A 21,166-nucleotide genomic window follows, 5' to 3' on the forward strand; every position below is an offset into this window, starting at 1 on the left:
TGGCTTTATTGGATGTGCTACCTTTGGAAGAACAACAGGAGAAAATGTAAATTATGACAACTATGTTAATAGACCAGGAGGAGAGAAGTCAAAGTTTTGAAAGCTTATTTATACTTTAGCACTAAACCTGACTTCACATGCTGACAGTCTTTGAAATATAAAGTCGATCACTATTGTGTGGATCTCCTCTTTATCACTAATGTTCTGTCTGTATTTAATATAACACCCTGTTTCCTCCCAGCTAGATGATCTTTCTCATATGAAAAAAGATGATGAACATAAGTAATAAGAACTCACACCAAACCCCTCTGATTCTGGTCAGCCCCAGTCACATGGAACTAATCACTATTGCATACACTTTTAAGACAATAATCCTTAATCTGGAAAACACTCCTTTTATTTCTTTATTTCTAACCCTACCTGTGGGGATATGGTTATCTTCACTATTAACTTACATTTGCCACATCTATGAAATCTGCCTTTATTATTACTAGTATTTATTTTGCTGTCCCTTATATTATGATGAACTTGGTACAAATCTAACTCATCAAGGAGACCATAAGCTCCCTGAAGACAGGAGTTATGACTTATCCATAATACAATGAAAATGATCCACTGAAAAGTGCAGTTCTATGAACTGTTACCATTTTGCATCACATGAGGTTAAAAAATTGAGAATAAATATTAAAAATTTCTCTAGCAAATAGCATTACAATGACACCAATGTTTCTGATTTTGTATTTTTCCAAAAATCTCCATTCATGAAGGGCTGCAAATTAGTAGGGAAAATATTTGGTCTCCTGCTACAAGTAATTTGAGAAGTGCTGCACTTCACAGAAGAAATATGATCAATCAACAAATATATATTTAAAAAGTTTCAACATCTATAACAATTAGAGAAATGAAAATTGAAACTACACTGAGATTCCATCTCACACCACTCAAAGTGGCAATTATCAAGAATAAAATTAACAATAAATGTTGGTGAGGATGTGGGGGAAAATGTTCACTCATTCATTGCTGGTGGAACTGCAAATTGGTACAACCATTATGGAAAGCAGTATGGATATTCCTCCGAAAACTTGGAATGGAATCACCATTTGACCCTGCTATCCCATTCCTCAGCATATACCCAAAAGACTTAAAATCAGTATACTATAGTGTTGCAGCCACATCACTGTTTATAGCAGCTCAATTCACAATAGCCAAACTATGAAACCAACCTAGATTCCTTTCAACAGATGAATGGATAAAAAAAATATATAGTATATACACACAATGGAATATTACTCAGCCATAAAGAAAGTGAAATTATGGCAATTGCCAGTAAATGGATGGAGCTGGAGACTATTATGCTAAGTGAAATAAGCCAGATCCCAAAAGTCAAAGTTCAGATGTTTTCTCTGATAGGCAGAAGCTAGCCCCAAATAAGGAAAGGTGGGAAAGGGTAGGAGGGTAGAAGGGTAGAGATATGTGTATGCTAACACACAATAAGGGGGAAGGAGGGAAGAATAGAAGTTCACTGGATTAGACAAAGAGGAATGAAGGAAAGAGTGGGGATGGGAATGGGATAGGCAGTAGAATGAATCAAGACATAACTTTCCTAGTTTCATATATATGACCAGTGTAACTCCAACATCATGTACAACCACAAGAATGGAAAGTTATACTCCATGTCAAAATACACTCTACTATCATATATCTAAAGATAACAGAAAACATAATATGATTAATATAATATTCACACTCTTCTAGTTATACAAATTAAGACTATCATGTATCATTTTATTGGCTGTCAAAAAGCACTGTACTTCTTACTAGTACTTACTACAAATAAAATTCATTATTTGTTTAATTTCTCATCCCCTAAAGTCTACAGACATAACACTAAGGACCATATCTGTCCTATTCTGTTGGGACTAATGACACTTTAACTAACTCAGACTGACTCATTACTCCCTGGCAAGTGAACAAGATCAAGGCCTCAAAGGCGGTTTTAATAGTTAATGACGATAAACCGGACCACCGTCAGGGATTGGTTAACAACAGTTCAGCGAAACATGATCAGCTTGTGCTTGCCATATAGTCCAATGGGACTCTTGCCTGCATGAACCTCCCTGCCTTGCTGACCTTTAAACTGATTGGTTCCCGGCTAGCCCCTACCCTACATAAAAGCTGTGTAACTTCCTCAATAAACCAGTTCCTGCTGTGACGGGTCTCCCTGACGCGTCTGATTGTCCTCCACCTGGAGGGTTGCGAGCGGGCAGTCTGTCTGCCCTACCTATCCCGGTCTGACCTTGTTGGGGAGTGTCCCCTCCCTTGTCGCTGGTCGAGAAGAGCAAGGGGGCTTAAGACCCCGACACCATTCTGCCCAAAGTAACAAAAATTTAGAATCATTCTTGATATAAAATATGACAAATAAATATTTGCTGAAAAGAAGAATAAAATCCTCTTGTTTGCAGTTACGTATTTACCAGAGGAGGATAGAATAAAAGGTGGAATGAAAAATTTGTCCTACCAAAAGTCAGAATAGAACTAAAAGGAAGTCTTCAGCCTCATCTAGAAGACCTAAATCAATGAGGTCAGCTTTAGGACATATGGGTAAATTGAAGATCACCCATTTAAGAAAGTCTCTAATCATTTCATATCAGGGAACTCATTCCCAAAAATATTAAATAACTTGAAAAAAACAATAAACTTACTTCGTGATAGAGCTCCACCTAGAACCCAAGTGACCCAGGTGGTAACAAACTGCTGGGGAAAGAAAAGCCCATTTTACAGCTCCTCACTGCCACTTAATGACGCTGATGAGGGCTGCTTTGGCCACCAAAATTAACCATCCCAAAGAACTCTCAGCTTTCTAATGTACCTCGGGGTCTTGAAAAATATGACCGTTTGCTAAAATATTTGTTATCATGCTCACTGTTCAAGCAAAGACTCTTATTTGAAACAGATGGGCTACTGGAAAGGTTCATAACAGAAAATGCCAGTTTAATACTCAACCCTCTGTCTCTAGGGAAACCAAAACCTCTAGAGAGGGTCCAGCAAGCTCTAATTGCTCTAAGTGTGTCTTCCTTTGAATGCATCTCTATTTCAGTTCTTACAAGATCTAATAACAATTATTTCTATCATTTCTATATTTTTTAAGGAATCCACATGTGAAATATAGTATATACACACAATGGAATTTAATTGACAAAATGACAGCTTCTTCGACAGCCTCCTTGGCCCGCTCCAGCCCAGCCACATCACTCCATCCTATGTTGGGCTTCTCCATCACAATGGCACCCCTCAGTTGCTCTTGCAATTTCTTTACCTCTGGATTATCCCCTTGGCTGTCACCACCACTGTGCTTGCCCTCACTCTGATTCTCTTTTACTGACTTTTTGCCGTGTTTCTCTGTTTCATAAGTAATCCTTCAGCCTCTCTGCCCAGTCTCGATACTGCACACACTTGGCTAGCATGCTCTCCTGGGCCTTGTCACTGTGAGCCTGGGATGTGATTGCGTGGAGAGAGTGCTCCACTGCAGGCTGGTAGAGGTGAAGTGCTTCCTTGTAATTCTTGGCTTTATCCTTTTCTTGACTTTTATCAATAGATGAGTGGCTTCCTGGAGGGTCGATGTTGTCATTTCCTCTCCTGGGTCCACCCTAAAACCCACAGCACTGCTGGTGACTTCAGTCAGACCTTGGGTAGCAGAGGTGCTGGGTCCAGTGTTGGGAGGGTGGTCGCTCTCAGTCAGAGCCTAGTTAGAAGGCCAGGGAGCCATGTCTTTTAGGTTGGTTTTAATGCTAAAGTAAAAATAGATTTTCATGATTTTGACTTCTCTCCTCCTGGTCTATTAATGTAGTTGGCATAATTTGTATTTTCTTCTGTTGTCCTCCTTCAGGTAGCAAGCACTGCCAAGAAAACCAATGGGTGGAACAAATCACTCTGTGGTGTCCACGTTTGTGTTCCTGGGACTCACCAACTCCTGGGGTATCCAGCTACTCCTCTTTGTGTTCTCCTCCATGTTTTATGTGGCAAGCATGATGGGAAACTCCCTCACAATCCTGTTGATTATGCTCTGAAACATGTTCTTAGAGATCGACTGTTCTCAGGAAAGAACATTTTTTACCTTACACCAATAAAATCAAATAAGACAATTAATAAATGGGCAAATGAATTAAGCAGACACTTCTCAAAAGAAGAAATACAAATAGCCAAGAAATACATGAAAAAATGTTCAACATAATTAGCAATTAGGGAAATGCAAATCAAAACTACACTGAGACTTCATTTCTCAGAATGGCAGTCATCAAGAATACAAAAAATAGTTGAGACAGACATTGTTACCTTATGTACATGTATGATCACATGAATGGTATGAATCTACAACATGTACAACCTTAGAAATGAAATTTGTGTACAATGAATCAAAATGCAGTCTGTAAAATATTAAAAAATAAATAATTTTTAAAAAATTAAATTTTTAGAAAAGAAAAAATATTATTCAAATAATATTAGCCCCTCTTCCCTCATCCTAATATTCTGAATAATAAACTCAATAAAGAGCATTATAAATTCTAAAAAAAATTACAAATAATAACTGCTGAAAAGGATGTGGGGGGAAGTTACACTCATACATTGTTGGTGGGACTGCAGATTAGTACAACCACTTTGCAAAGCCATATGGTGGAGATACCTCAAAAAGCTAGGAATGGAATGACCATATGACCCAGCTATCCCACTCCTTCATATTTATCCAAAAAAACTAAAATCAGCATACTATAGTAATAAAGCCACATCAATGTTTGTATTAGCACAATTCACAATAGCCAAGTTATGACATCAGCCCACATGCCTGGCAACAGATGAATGGATAAAGAAAATGTAATATATATAAACAATGGACTTTTATTCAACCATAAAGAAAAACAAAATTATGGCATTTGCAGGAAAATGGATGAAATTAGAGACCATCATGTTAAGCAAAATGAGTCAAAATCAGAAGTTCGGGGGTCATTTTTCTCTCATTTGGGGAAGCTAGAGGGGAAAAAAGAAAATAAAGGTGGGGGTCAATCTCCTGAAAATCAAAGGAAGATCAGAAGAGGAAAGGGACCATGGGGTAAGAGGCAGGGAGGAGGGGAAGTGCTGTGGATTGATATTGGCCAAATAATATTGTTATAGTGCATGCATATACACATATGTAACATTAAATCCCACCAACATGTATAGCTATAATGCACGAATAAAAATAATAGGGAAAAAGTATGTTTTCAAAGAGTTTTTTCAGAACAAAAAATGATACAAAAACACTTTGAAATTCAAAAGCACATAAGAAAACAGAAGAACTATTTCAATTTCCTGATGATTTGATTTTAATTTAATCTCCCACATCTTATTTTAAATAACATCTACACTAGCAGCAATTTATTCATCTTTGAATTTTGGACCGGCCACAGTGTCACACGCCTGTAATCCCAGCAACTTGGGAGGCTGACACAGGAGGATCACAAGTTCAAAGCCAGCCTCAGCAAAAAAAAAAAAAAAAAGAAAAAAGAAAGAAAGAAAGAAAGTGAGGTGCTAAGCAACTCAGTGAGACCGTGTCTCTAATAAAAAACAAAATAGGGCTGGGGATGTGGTTCAGTGGTCAAGTGCCCCTGAGTACAATCTCCTATAAACCACCCCCACCCTGAAAAGGCAAAACCATCTTTGAATTTTGGATATCTCTTCTATTCTTTGGGTGTCTCTTCCATCCTGCAAACTTAAACATGTCTTAATAAATTTACTTCTGTTTTCACAGTTTGTGCCTCATCTCCTTTTCTTCATTATTATTTGACTAATACAAATTTTATGTATTTATAATGTACAATGTGATGTTTGGATACATTGTAGAATGGCTGAATCAAACTATTTAACATACACATTAGCACATGTACTTATTTATTGAAGCGAGAAATATTAAAATCTACTCTTTTTTTATAGGTACAACATATCACTAATAATGATAGTTATCCTGATGAATGACACATCTCTTAAACTTATTTCTTTGCTCTAACTTAAATTTTATGTCCTTTGAACCAATATCTCACCAACCCCTCAACCTTCAACCTCCAGAACCACAATTTTACTCTCGGTGTCTGTCAGTTCAACTTTTCTACATTCCACATACAAGTGACAAGACATACATACCTCAACTCTTTTGACGTTACAAGGAAGGCAAAGTTATACCAACCTTTGTTTCCTGTGCCACAAAAAATTTCTTACCTGTTTACAGAGAATGAGCATCATTCATACAGTCATCACTGGAAACAGTGTGATTAATTAACAGCAAAATGAAACCAAAACATCATAAAGCTGTTTGACTTTTTGTAATATTTTTGACATAACTCCAACCCAATATGGGTCTAATTTAAAGTCCAGGTGAGTTCACCATTTCCAATTTTCACAATTATTTCCTCTCATCACAACGATTCTAGAGTAGTTCAGTGTGTCATGCTAGACACTATCTCCTCTGCTTTCAGACACTTAGCACTGTAGGAGATGATGCATGTCCACAGGAATTCCTACACAGAACCATGTCTGACTATACAGCTAAAGTTGCTTTCCTTATTATTAAATTTATTTCCGATCTTCCCTTTAACCTACAGAAAGAAAAGGGAATCTTCATGGAGTCTGAGATCTTCCTGTGTTCTCTAACACTAAGGGCCATTACACTCTGCCATGGGTGGAAATGAAGCTGATTACAGCTCAAGGACAGTGGCCAAATGACATTGCATAGACCTGAGTGGAGACCATCCTCATGGGTCAAAGGACTTTGTCCCAAGAGACCCATTGGTTTTACCAGAAAAAACAAAGGTCCTAACAACTCATAATGAGACACTAGAGAAAAGGAAATGAGAGTAGATTATTGCCTTCTAAATATATCTGTACTATTTTGTTGGGCATTTTATGAATATAGATAATGGCTTATTAGGAGCAATTCCTAAAATAGTCAATACAAAGAAAGTTCCGACTCTAAAACTCAACCACACACTATTGAGTAGAACAGAGGAGAGCAAACCAGTGTGGATACTATGTTGCCAGGCATGTAAATATTTACTCCTCTGAGTCAGGCACTCTGGTCCATGCCCACAATCCCAGCTACTCAGGAAGCTAAGGAAGGAGGATCACCAGTTCAAGGTTAGCTTGGGCAACTTAGCAAGACCCTGACTCAAATTAGATTTTTTTTAAAAAGGCTGTGGTGTGGCTCAGTGGTAGACCTCTTGCCTAGCATGCATGAGGCCCTGGGCTCAATCCCCAGTATGGCTAATTAATTAATTAATTAATATTTATTTTTCTGGACAAATAGAGAATAATTTTTTCAATAAATAATTCAGCACAGTAGGATTATTAAGGGAACAAACAAGGACTGTGACTTTCAATTTTGTACACTTGTATCAGTCAGGATACCACAAGGACTAGAGATGGCAAAGTCAAATTAAATAACTGGAGAGAGCTTAATAAAGAGAATATGCACAAATCTGTGAACAGCGTAAGGAAAAATGAGGGGTCCTAGGTTAAAGACAACAGGGGGAACATTACCTCTTCTGAGCGTAAAGGGACAGAGGCAAAGAGTAGTTGAAAAAATTTAGAAATAAAGCATTTGTGGATGGAGATGGTCATTAAAGTTTAACACTGTCAGCCCGCTGTGTCCCTGAAGAGAAGAAATAAATAAAATGATCTGATCTTGGATCTCATATCTCTTGCAACAGTTAGATTTTGACCAAATTGAACAGAAAACAGGATAATGCAGCCTGTTTATGCAACCCAGTGAGGTCAGATTCCCAAGGCTCATAAGAAAGAAGTATTGAAATTGAAACTAGAGGAACAATGGAGGCTATCCGTAATATCTGCACCCATTCTTCTTTTTTTAATTAATTTTTTATTTGTTTTAATTAGTTGTACATGACAGTAGAATGCATTTATACATTGTGATAAATCATGCATAAATGGAGTAAAATTTCACACTTTTCTGATTGTACATATTATAGGATCACATCAGTCATGCAGTCCCATCAATGTTTATAGCAGCCCATTCCTCTTTTATCAAGGAAACGAACAGGAAAGAAAAGAGGAAACTGAGTAACATAATAAATTATTAGTTAGACATGGCAGCACAAGCTTGTAATCCCAGCAAGAGATACTGAGGCAGGAAGATCCCAAGCTCAAGGCCAGACTGGGCAACTTAGTGTGACTTTGCCTTTGAAAATAATTTTAAAAAGAGCTGGCGGTATAGCTCAGTGTAGAGGAGCCCAGAGTTAATTCCCCAGTGTTACAAGAAGAAAGAAAAGAAGGGAAGGAAGGAAGGAAGGAGGAAGGAATGAAGGAAGGAAGGAGGAAGGAAGGGGGGAGGGAGGGAGGGAGGGAGGATGGAAAGAAAGAATGAAATAAAAAAAGAGGAAGGAGAAGAATTATTAGTGATCTAATCCAAAAAAGTGAACCATCATGAGTGTACTTCCTATGAATTTAGCAAGGAGGAAAATATAATTAACATAACACATATTTGTCCTTGTCACCACTTTGTGTATCTGGTTTTATTTTTGGTTTTGTTTTGTTTTGTTGTTGTGCTGGGGATCGAACCTAGTGCCTTGTACATGCAAGGCAAGCATTCTACCAACTGAGCTATATCCCCAGTCCTGTGTAGCTGTTCATGAGAGCTATGCTAACAAGAGAATTTCTTTCATTTCACATTATCTTCCTTCAGTACCTACCTAGAGACTGCACTCTTCTTGGTGGAATGAACAAAGCTTCTTTCCTATAGGATAGTAGTCTTGACATGATCCTTTACTGATGGGATGCCACTGTTCTAGTCGTGAGAACTATTAGGGAAAAGAGTGCTAAGAGGCATCCCATGAATCCCTTGAGTTCTGCATTTAATATTCCTTGTTCCTGGTATACAGGAGAAATCAAATCACTCCCTGGTAATTGGGATTTGTCATCCCAATAGGCAGTACTATCCTTTACCCAAACAAATAAAAAAAAATGTACTGCCTGGGATCCATGTCAAAAAGGACCTAAAGTGACCTCTCTCCAGTCTTGCCCTTCAACATGAAATGGAGATTTTGAGAAGCAAAATAGAGATACCTATCTGGACCCCCACTTCTCTCCTTATTAACCTTTTTCTAATCCCCAAACATCACCAAATCTATAAATGGGACTTTTCAGGATTACACACAAATATGCATATGTCATTATAACATAGATTTATCAACACAGGATAGATCCTACTATACCCAAGATTTAATTACCTTGATGCATAACTTAAAATATTTCACAGTGCAGGCCACATAGCCCATCTCGTAGAATGCCTGCCTCTCATGCTGGAGGCCCGGGTTCGAGTCCCCAGCACTCTGCGATTATGGAAATAACAAAATATTTCAACAAATGACTCATGAGATTCCATTTTAACTCTTTCCTCAGACCACAAACTGTCAGAGACAAATACGTTTTGAACTTTGGTTCATGACATGAAGCGGTCAGAAGCCATTATCAGCTGTGTCCCCTGTGGAAGTCTCTTCCCTGGGGCCCAAGGACCTCCAATCCCACTAAACAGAGTTCACAAGAATAGGAGGCATGCAGGCACTGTGGTGTACACCTATAAACCCAGAAACTCAGGAGGCTGAGGCAGGAGGATCTGCTGTTCAACAGAGCATCTCTTTTTCACCTGAAGCTTCTCTTCCACCTAGGGATTGGCACACATAGTTTAAGGCAAGGGTGTATTAGAGGGGCTTGAAAGTGCCCTCTTGATGCCCAATATATAGACTACGAATCAATTTTATGCAGATATAAAAGAGTTAATTGCCTTGCTCTGGGTGCTATAGAACAAGAGGCATTAGTCACAAGTGAGGTTATATAAGATTTCCCTAGAATCAAGACACATAATATGTATAGGAAAAGATAAAAATTATCCTACTAACTTTATATTGACCATAAGCTAAAGTCAAGTAACATAGACTTTACTGCATATTGGAGTTTACATACCATTTATGGTATGTTATTTTATTTCTATGTCACAGAGGAATTAAAAGTCTTATGAAGCAAAAAAAAAAAAAGCATAAATTTTGCCCATACATTGTTCAGTTTTACATTATGACATTTTTCACCTTCTGTATAGTCTGGCCATATAAATAGATATAGTGCAAATGTCAATATATATTGACACTGATTTAAAGGATGCACCAAATCAATTAGACAATATGCAAAAATTTATCAGTGGGTGGTTTTGACTTAAGGAGTAAAAATAAAGACAGTGAATTCAATGCATATCAGTCCATTGTTATACTTCATTTCCTATAAAAATGTATCCAGAACTGAAATTACACACTAGTAATAGATAAGGCAGGAGAGGTATTCTACATGTTCATGAAACTATAGTGCTGGAAGAAGCATTATGGATAGGAAGGAAAAATCAGGACCTAGAATAAATGCATATCTCCATGAAAACACATCTTTAAGCCTTCCAGAAAATAAGGGCTTAACTCTATTCCACTTGCCACACATGAACAGCAAGTCCGGCAAAGGCAAGATGAATATGGTACCCCATGGTAGTCAAAGGATTTACCTTCATGTTGGTAGTTTGGACACACAATGGTGATGGTACCCGATTGTAGTGAACATTCCTCAAGCTTATTTGTCAGCAGTCACTGACACCATGGTCTAAATAAACCAAACAGTCTGGACAGAGAAACAGAGGAAATGGTAAAGACTCGCCATGGATTGTAGGCCTTTGCAGTTACTGAGGCTGAGCTACCAGCTGAGGGAGAAGCCTCGCTCAGCAAGCTGTGATGTGAGTTCCCCGTGCTGTCTCACCTCATGCTGTGTGCTGGAGCTTGCCTTCCCCCAGTCCTTTGTCTCAGTCTTGTTGCCAGACAGAATCACTTAGGGATGCTTGGTTTGTTTATATTAGTATGGCGTATGGCTTACCTAGAGGTTGGTTCTGTTACATTTTAACAAGCATCTTAACCTATTGGATAATGTGCCTGCATATGTCTTGTACAATCCTAAGTAAAATTAGATCTGTGCCTTCCAAGCCTGGTCTCTGATGTCTGTTTACTGGGAGGCATCGTTGGTCCTCACTCTCAGCAGACCCCCGTCTCCAATAACAACACCAGATTACCCTTAGTGAGGGGAAACTCTTGTTAATTCTATACAAAGACTCTGTCTATGCTGTATGGTCACTATTTTATACCAATTAAGCACCAATTAGATACCAAAGTAATACTCAGTGCCATGAGTCCTAGGATAGATACAGAAGCAGCTGACTGACATTACAGGAATGAATCATCTTGTTCTTATACAGAGAACAACTTCTAATATCTTTTTTCATAGGACTAATCTTAATTCACCAGAGCCTTTCTGAAAAATCCAGTATAGTTTTTCTACGGAACCTCATTCCTTTTTTTATTCCTCAGGGGTATTTTACCACTGAGCTAAGTCCCCAGTCCTTTGGGAGGAGGTTTGTTCATTTGTTTCTTTGTTTGTTTGGGGGTTTTTTGGGTGCTTTTGGGTTTTGTTTTGTTTTGTTTTGCTTTGTTTTGCTTTGTTTTTGAAACAGGGCTCACTAAGTTCCTTGGTCCTTGCTAAGTTGCTGAGGCTGACCTTAAAATTACAATCGCCCTGTCTCAGCCTCCAGAGTTTGGATTAAAGGCATGTACCATTGCCCCTGCCTCTGCAGAATCTCATATCTGTAATTTCATGATCTTCATTCTCTGACCCTGACAACCAAACCAACCAATCATTTGCCCTATCTACAAATTGGAAAGAGTTGTAAGTATACAACGGATTCCCTGAAGTGCTTTGAATTAAAAGGGTTTTACTTCACCATTTTTCTCAGGGCAACCTCAGTCTCTTTTAATAATGCAGTGAACATTCAATTGCATGACATGTTTATTCATTCATAATCCAAACTCACTGTTAATTGGTCATATAGAAAACGTTCACAGGGACAGAAAGAGGTGTTGAAGGAGTTGGACACCATAGGAATCTGAGTCTGCTACTCAAAAAGATTATTTTTTGCCTTCAGGCTGTCTAGAGAGACTTTTCTTGCTCCAGGCACAACTCAAACCTGCAAGATTATGAATTCCCCCGATAAATAGTTTGGAGAACAGTACACAAGTACAGTACATATTGCCTCCAAAATCCAAAGAGATTAGGTGAAGACTGAGTTTCTTTCTCTGTGGCAACTTTAGAAAAGACAGCATGGCATGCCTCAAACCACTTAAAAGTAGAAGTCACTGTGTTGGAGATCCCTGAATATATGCAGGATTCATCTTCCATTATCTGGAACACATATGTCTTATTAAGGCATCTAGGATACTTACTACTTCCAGGCCGTCAAGCCCAGTTATCATGATATTTTTAGAGCAGTGAACCAAAAATGGACATACATAGAGTATTTCATCCATCAATGAGCAAATACTCTTTCTTCTCAGGAACACATGGATCCTTCTCTAAAATAGATCATGTGTTATGCCACAAAGCAACTCAGCAAATTAAAAAAAAAAAATAGAAATACTACCCTGCATCCTATCAGATCTTAACAGAATGAAACTAGAAATCAAAAATAAAATAAAAAATAGAAGCTACTCCAACACCTGGAGACTAAATAGCATGCTATTGAATGATGAATGAATAGCAGAAGAAATTAAAAAATACCTAGAGGTAAATAAGAACACCGATACAACATATTAAAATCTCTGGGATGCTATGAAGGCAGTGCAAAGAGGAAAGTTAATTGTATTGAACTCATTCATTACAAGAATAGAAAGTCAACAAATAAATGACGGAACATTACACCTCAAAACCCTAGAAAAAGAACAATTCAACACCAAAAGCAGAAGACAGGAAATAATTAAAATCAAAGCTCAAATCAATGAAATTGAAACAAAAGAAACAACTGAAAAAATTGACAAAACAAAAAGTTGATTCTTTGAAAAAATAAATAAAATTGATGAACCTTAGTTATACTAACAGAGAGAGAGAAAACTCAAATTACTAAAATTTGTGATGAAAAAGGAAATATGACAGACACTACTGAAATACAGAAGATAAGTAGAAATTATTTTGAAATACTCTACTCAGATAAAATAGAAAATCTTGAAGACATCAACAAATTTCTAAAGACATATGACCTACCCAAACTGAATCAGGAGGACATACACAATTTAAACAAATCAATTTCAAGTAATGAGAGAAAAGAAGCCAGCAAACACCTACCAATCAAGAAAAGCCCAGGACCAGATGGATTCTCACCCGAGTTCTATGAGGTTTTCAAAGAAAAACTAATACCAATACTCCTTATATCATTCCATGAAATAGAAAAGGAGGGAACCCTTGCAACCTTATTCTGGAAGATTAGTATCACCCTGATACCGAAACCAGACAAATATACATCAAGGAAAGAAAACTTCAGACCAATATCCCTGATGAACACAGATGCAAAAATTCTTGATAAAATTTCTGGCAAATTGCATACAAAGGCATATTAAAAAGATAGTGTAGCATGATGAAGTGGGGTTCATCCCAGGGATGCAGGGTTGGTTCAATATACAGAAATCAATAAATGTAATACATCACACATCAACTACTTAAAGACAAGAATCATATGACTATCTCAATAGACACAGAAAATGCATTTGACAAAACACAGCACCTCTTCATGTTCAAAACACTAGAAAAACTACGGATAGTAGAACCATACCTCAACATTGTAAAGGCTATCTATGCTAAGGCCACAGAAAACATCATTCTAAATGGAGAAAAATTGAAAGCATTTCCTCTAAAACCTGTAAAAACACAGGGATGCCCTCTGTTACCACTTCTATTAAACATCATCCTTGAAACTCTAGCCACAGCAATTAGACAGACCAAATAAATTAAAGGGATACGAACAAGAAAAGAACAACTCAAACTATCACTATCTGCTAACAACATGATTCTGTATATTTAGAGGAGCTGAAAAATTCCACCAGAGAAAATCTAGAACTCATAAATTAATTCTTCAATGTAAAAGGATATAAAATCAATACCCATAAATCAAGTGCATTTCTATACATAAGCAATGAATCTACTGCAAGAGAAATTAGGAAAACTACCCCATTCACATAGCCTCAAGGGCTGGGTATGTAGCTCAGTAGATAGAGTGATTGCCTGGCATGCAGAAAATCCTGAGTTCCATCCCCAGCATCACAAACACAAAAAAAAAGCATCGAATAAAATAAAATCCTTGGGAATCAATCTAATGAAAAAGGTGAAAGACCTCTACCATGAAAACTACAGAACACTAAAGAAAGAAATTGAAAAAGACCTTAGAAGATGTAAACAGCTCCCATGCTCTCAGGTAGCAGAATTAATATTGTCAATATAGCCATACTACCAAAAGTGTTATACAGATTCAATGCAATTCCTATTAAAATCCCAATGATATTCTTCATACAAATAGAAAAATCAATCATGAAAATCATTTGGAAAAATAAGAGACCCAGAATAGCCAAGGCAATCCTTAGCAAAAAGAGTGAAGCAGGAGGCATCACAATACCAGACCTTCAAATATACTACAGAGCAATAAGAACAAAAACAGCATGGTATAGGCACCAAAATAGACAGGTAGACCAATGGTACAAAATAGAAGACACAGAGACAATCCCACATAAATAAGATTATATCTTACTAGATAAAGGTGCCAAAAACATACACTGGAGAAAAGATAGCCTATTCAACAAATGGTGCTGGGAAAACTGGAAATCCATATGCAACAAAATGAAATTAAACCTCTATCTCTCAGCCAGCACAAAAGTCAACTCAAAGTGGATCAAAGACTTAGGCACTAAAAACAGAGACCCTGCATATAATACAAGAAAAAGTAGGCCCAAATCTTCATTACGTCAGCTAAGGACCTGACTTCCTTAACAAGACTCCTAAAGTACAAGAAGTAAAATTAAGAATCAATAAATGGGATGGATTTAAACTAAAATGCTTCTTCTCAGCAAAGGAAACAATCAATAATATGAAAAGAGAGCCTACAGAATGGGAAAAAATCTTTACCACATGCACTTCAGAGCACTAATCTCCAGGATATATAAAGAACTCAAAAAACTTAACACCATAAAAACAAATAACCCAATCAATCAATGGACAAAGGAACTGAACAGACACTTCACAGAAGAAGAAATACAATCAATAAACAAATAAATGAAAAAAATGTTCATCATCTCTTGCAATTAGAGAAATGCAAATCAATACCACTCTAAAATTTCATCTCAATCTAGTCAGAATGGTAATTATCAAGAATACAAGCAATAACAAGTGTTGGCAAGAATATGGGGGGAAAGGTACACTCATACATTGTTTCTGGGACTGCACATTGATGCAACCACTATGGAAAGCAGTATGGAGATTCTTCATAAAACATGGAATGGAACCACCATTTGACCTAGCTATCCCACACCTCAGTTTATACCCAAAGAACTTAAAGTCAGCATACTACTGTAATGCAGCCACATCAATGTCTATAGCAGCTCAATTCTGAATAGCTAAACTATGAAACCAACCTGGATGCCCTTCAACAGATGAATGGATAAAGAAAATGTGGTACATATACACAGTAGAATATTACTCAGCCTTAAAGAAGGATGAAATTATGGCATTTTGCAGGTAAATGGTTGGAACTAGAGAATAGCATGCAAAGTGAAATAAGCCAATCCCAAAAATCCAAAGTCCAAATGTTTTCTCTGATAAGCAGATGCTGATCCATAGTGGGGCATGGGCAGGGAGAATGACGGAACTTTGGATTATGCAGAGGGGAGTAAGGGAAGTGGCAAGGTGGTGGGGATGTGGGGATGGAAGGATGGTAGAATGAGACAGACATTATTACCCTATATACATGTATGATTATACTACTGGTGTGACTCGGCACCATGTACAACCAGAGGAATAAGATGTTGTGCTCCATTTGTGTACAGTGTGTCAAAATGCATTCTACTGTCATGTATAAGAAATTAGAACAAATTTTTAAAAATTTAAATAAGTAAATAAAATAAAGGTTCATCAACAACTACTAAAAATATTTTTAAAAAAAGAAAAGCTAATGACAACTTATTCAGAGGAAGGAATTAAAAAGAGGCATATAGCTGAGGGCAATGGCACGGAAGGCTGAGGAAGGACAATCACAAGTTCAAAGCCAGCCTCAGCAAAAGCAAAGCACTAAGCTCTAAGACCCTGTTTCTAAATAAAATACAAAATAGGGCTGGGGATGTGGCTCAGTTGCTAAGTGCCCCTGAGTTCAATCCCCAGTACCCAAAAAAAAAAAAAAAAAAAAAGGTGTATACAGCTCTACTTCTCAAAATTAAGCCTCCAAAAACTGTGAGAGTGAAATGTGAGCATAAATTCAAATACAAAATTGATTTGAAAGTGAAAGGACACTGATTACCTAGTAACCAGACTCAGATTCTGGTGCTTGGATCTCCCTGATGATTTCTAGTGATGAGCCTTTGGACAAATGCATTCATTCCTCTTCTTATTTTTTTTTTAATTTTTCACATGTATAACTCGAGGAGATCAGGAGAAATGTTGTCAGTAATTCATTCCAATTTTAAATTCCAATAGTCTATATATACAAATAACAATTTTCCCAACTATGAGACAGAGGAACCTGACCAAGAGGATAAAGATGTACACACTGGGGCAATAGAAAGCAAAAAAAAATTAGGAACAAAAGGATTGAAATCAAGATAGCTAATAAACAGATTAAAGATCATATAAACACATAGTTTGTCTATCTATAGACTAATCCATCCAATATAGGAAAAAGATAAAATATTATTTATTATCTGCTCAATTACATGACACCATCCTAGAGTACAGGTTTCAACATGGTGGATTACAAAAGACATATGATTTTATTTTTAACACTTTAATGTACAGAGAATCAAACAATAGCATCACTTCTAATTTAATGGTAAAATGGACACCACATTTTAGTGTTTAGTAGATTTCTGGGCATATAACATGGCACACATCTTCAGTATTTCTCTGAAATTGCGTAATGTCTTTTCGGCAGCCACCATGAGGAAGAATCTAGTTCTATGTCTTTATAGGCAGCCCATTTATGAAATCTTTCTATGATGCACCAGACGACTGCACAGTCTCCTCATTGCCACTTTCATGTCTTTGTTCCTGAATGTATAGATGACTGGATTCAAAAAAGGAGTGATAAATGCATCAAAAATGGCAAGATACTTATCCAGGTGTGACATGGGAGAAGGCCATGTGTAGAAGAACATGAGTGGCCCAAAGAACAAGACAACCACAGTGACGTGAGCTGACAGAGTAGAGAGGGCCTTGGATGAGCCCCCACGAGAGTGTTTCCAAACAGTGAACACAATGACCATATAGGAAATGACTAGCAAGACAAAGGAGCCCACTGAAATGAGTCCACTGTTGACAGTGACCATGAACTCAAGTTCTCGAGTGTTTGTGCAGGCAAGTCTGAGGAGACGGGGAAGGTCACAGTAAAAACTGTCAAATATGTTAGGGCCACAGAAAGGTAAATCTACCACAAAAACTAATTGCACTGATGAGTGGATAACACCAATGATCCAGGAAGTGACTAAAAAGTAGAGACACATTTTTGGACTCATGATGGTCAGGTAGTGCAGAGGCTTGCATATGGCCACATATCTATCAAAGGCCATGGCTATGAGCAGCACCATCTCAGTGCCCCCAAAAGCATGGCTAAAGAAGATCTGAGTAATACATCCACAAAATGAGATGGTTTTGTGCTTCTTGAAAATATCACCAATCATCTTAGGAGCTGTGATTGAGCAAAATACCATATCAATGACTGAGAGATTAGCCAGGAGGAAATACATGGGGGAGTGCAGGTGAGCATCCAAGGTTACAGTGAACACAATGACAAGGTTTCCCATTATGCTTGCAAGGTAGAACAATAAGGAGAAGACAAGCAGGAGAAACTGAATCTCCCATGAATTAGTGAGTCCCAGGAATACAAACTCTGATACTACAGAGTGATTCATTCCATCCATTGCCTCAGAGAACAGCAGCAGTTTTTTGTGTTCCCTAAGGGAAGAAAGAAAATGCACAAATATTAGTACTCAAGAAAGCAAGCCTCTAACCATGGAGATAATTATCCTATTAATAGCTCACACAGCAAAATAACCTCATCACATGCACACTATCTTCTACTTAGAGGAATGGCTGGCTCCCAGATGGCATTATGATTTTCAAAACTGCCCCTGCTAAGTTAGTTCCATCTCCAGACCGAGTTCCCCTTTGCTTTTGTTTAGTGTTACCAGGATGTTCTATCTGGATGACATCTAAGGTCATCTCCAAATGCTTTAGACTTGGATTTTCTATGAATGGACAGATACCAACCAGTCATATAAGCCATCTAACAATTACTCATTCACAGCATAGAGTTTTCAAATTCTCTGTTATTATTTATATTACTCAAATGAACTTCAAAGGTTTCTCTTTATTCAACTTTCAAAGTTTTTCTCATTCTATTCTCTAGCTCACAAAATCCAGTTTTCAAAATCCCAGCTAAAACTCCCTCATTTGTGAAATCTTCCCAATCTACCTGAATATGCTGAATATGCTGACTATGCTGGCTGCACTGTTAGCATTCAATTCACATTGCCTTTCATGATTATGTAAACATCCATCTCTCTAATTAAAATGTAGCTCCTTGGGTCCAGGAATCAGGTCTGGTCCACGTGTGCAATCCCCACCACCATCACAATCACCAACAGTGACTGACACAGTCAGTCACATAAGTACTTCACACCTGTTGAAAGAAGAAATAAAGCAGTGGGACTGAAGAATAGCACTGGAGTTAAGAGAGTATATTGTGATTCAGTGAGGTTTATATTAATACTATGTAAATAAAGAGTCATCACAAAACTGCAAGATCATTCCTATAAATATTTAACCACACAAAGAAATAGTTGGAGAAGAAAATTCTGTCATAAAAATAAATATGGAATCTCAATTATTAATTTGTGAAAATCAATAAAGCGCTTATAGTATGTCTCAAAAATAAATGAATTCAATGTATTGTATAACTGATATTATAAAATCTGTTTCTTACATAAAATATATGATAATCTGAAACAAATAATGTCCGCTAATATAGAGACACTCACCCATTTGGCTTCCAAAGATAAAAACTGTTACATAAAAGCAATCTTTTTTCAAAATATATTCAGAATGGAAAAAAGAGTGACAGAAATAAAATACTGGGTGAAAAGATCAAAACAGTTTCTAAGTCTGTCCTTGGGGATAGGGCAATGACTAAATTATAAAGTTCATAAACAGAAGTCAGGGCGGAGACCAGAGCCCAGCATGGGGAGGTAAGACAATGTTAGAGTTCTTTAGGATCAAGAGCAACTGCCGGAGGTAAAACAACAGAGTTCCACTGTTCCATGGGGTGTTCCTGATTTAGCCCAACATTTACATTTCACGAGTGAAATAATTTACATAGGAAAATACAGAAGAAATAATCTTCTTGATATCAGAAAGGTAATTGTTAAGAAAGTGGATACTAAGACCAAGAGCCCCTGACTCTCACTGAAGGTTCTTTACAATAAATAACTTTCGTATTCGTTTCCTATCACTGCTGTAACAAGTCACCACAAATTTAATGGCTTAAAACACACACACAATTATCTTACACTTTTGAAGGCAAGAAAACCAGTATGAGTCTTTGCAGCTAAAAATCAAAGCGTCAGCAGAGCTGCGCTCTTTCTGAAGGTTCTAGGCGAGGATCGGTTGCATCGCCTGTTCCAGCTTTTGGAGGCTGACTGCGTCTCCTGGTTTATGGACCCTTTCTCCCTCTCAGAGTGCGTATTCCGGTCTCCACTTCTGTCAGTGCATCTCCTCTCTGACTTGGACTCTCCCTTATAATGACCCTGTGACTACACTGGGCAGGCTCAGACAATTCAGGACAACTTAAATCTCAAGATTCTTAAATTAATCATATCCACAAAGTCTCTTTTTGCCATTCAAGGTGACCACAAATCCAGTGATGAGAACACGGACATCTTGGAAGGCCATCATTCTAGGTACCCCAGTATTTTAAGAAGAAAAGTTAGATCTTCATTTAAGTAAGTAATCTGAAAAGTGGTTTCATGCAGCCTGTGAGGACATTAGAAGAGATAGCAAGGGATGAAAGACAGGTAGTACACCCTGACTCCTGTCCTGTGACTGTATATAGATAACCTTTGCCTCCAGTTACATGTAAGACCCAGACTGGACATTAATGCCCATCAATAAGGAATAAATGCTAAGTCAAAGAATATCTTTTAGAAAAGCAATTGTCAGCTATATATTTGACTCCTGAGTAGTTCTATGAATTATTTTTCCTCATAAATTCAATAAATAATTTGAAAAGCCAGAATGCCAGACACAATTCCAGAAGTTGAGGATACACCAATGACAAAATTTATTGATTTTGTGTAATCCAGTTACCATAGAAAATGCAATTCTGGTATTACATACAGATCTTCCTTCTCCAGAAAGGGTAAGAACACTTGAAGAAATCCTGTAATTCATCAACACCCAGGAAGTCCCAAACACTCTTCTTGCTAATAGGTCAATTTTTACTTTCAGGAATTCTCTTTTTGGTGACTCTGACTTCTTTTACGTGACCTCTTGTATTGATGGCTTCTATTACACTAATTTTTCAGTAATTTTTGTCTAATAAATATGCATTGGTTTAATCTTCCCACATATATTTATGAAACACCAGTAGTGGGTTTCATGTATCATAATTCTTTGTACTGACTGAATGAAAAGCAACTCAAAAACAATGCTGGGAATATTTCTTGGCTTATTCACTTGTTCATTCAACAAATATTTACACTGTTTCTACAAAAGTGCTGACTGATGTGTTGAAATTTGAGATAATATGAAGGTGAAAAAACTAGATAGCAGTTATGTGGAATAAATGAATGGAATAAGAAATTTAATATATCAAAGTAAGAATTAAAAAACCCTAAGGATGTTAAAGCAATTTATTTTCTTATTGGTGCATTATAATTAAACATAATAGTGTTGTTAATTGTGACATGTTCATATATGCACACAACATAATGGGAAAAATCTCATTCCCTAGTACCTTCCCTTTCCC

General features: G+C 37.2%; 1 protein-coding gene across 1 annotated transcript; it reads right to left on the minus strand.

Moving 5' to 3' along the window:
- Window positions 1–17,123: 17,123 nt before the first annotated feature.
- LOC124977507 (olfactory receptor 4F15) lies at window positions 17,124–18,077 on the minus strand. Its single transcript, XM_047541098.1, has one exon. The coding sequence runs from the start codon at window positions 18,060–18,062 to the stop codon at window positions 17,124–17,126; it is 939 nt and encodes a 312-aa protein (XP_047397054.1). The 5' UTR covers window positions 18,063–18,077.
- Between the last annotated feature and the right edge of the window lie 3,089 nt (window positions 18,078–21,166).

This window comes from Sciurus carolinensis, chromosome 2, assembly GCF_902686445.1.
Source record: "Sciurus carolinensis chromosome 2, mSciCar1.2, whole genome shotgun sequence".
In the NCBI taxonomy this organism is placed as follows: domain Eukaryota; kingdom Metazoa; phylum Chordata; class Mammalia; order Rodentia; family Sciuridae; genus Sciurus; species Sciurus carolinensis.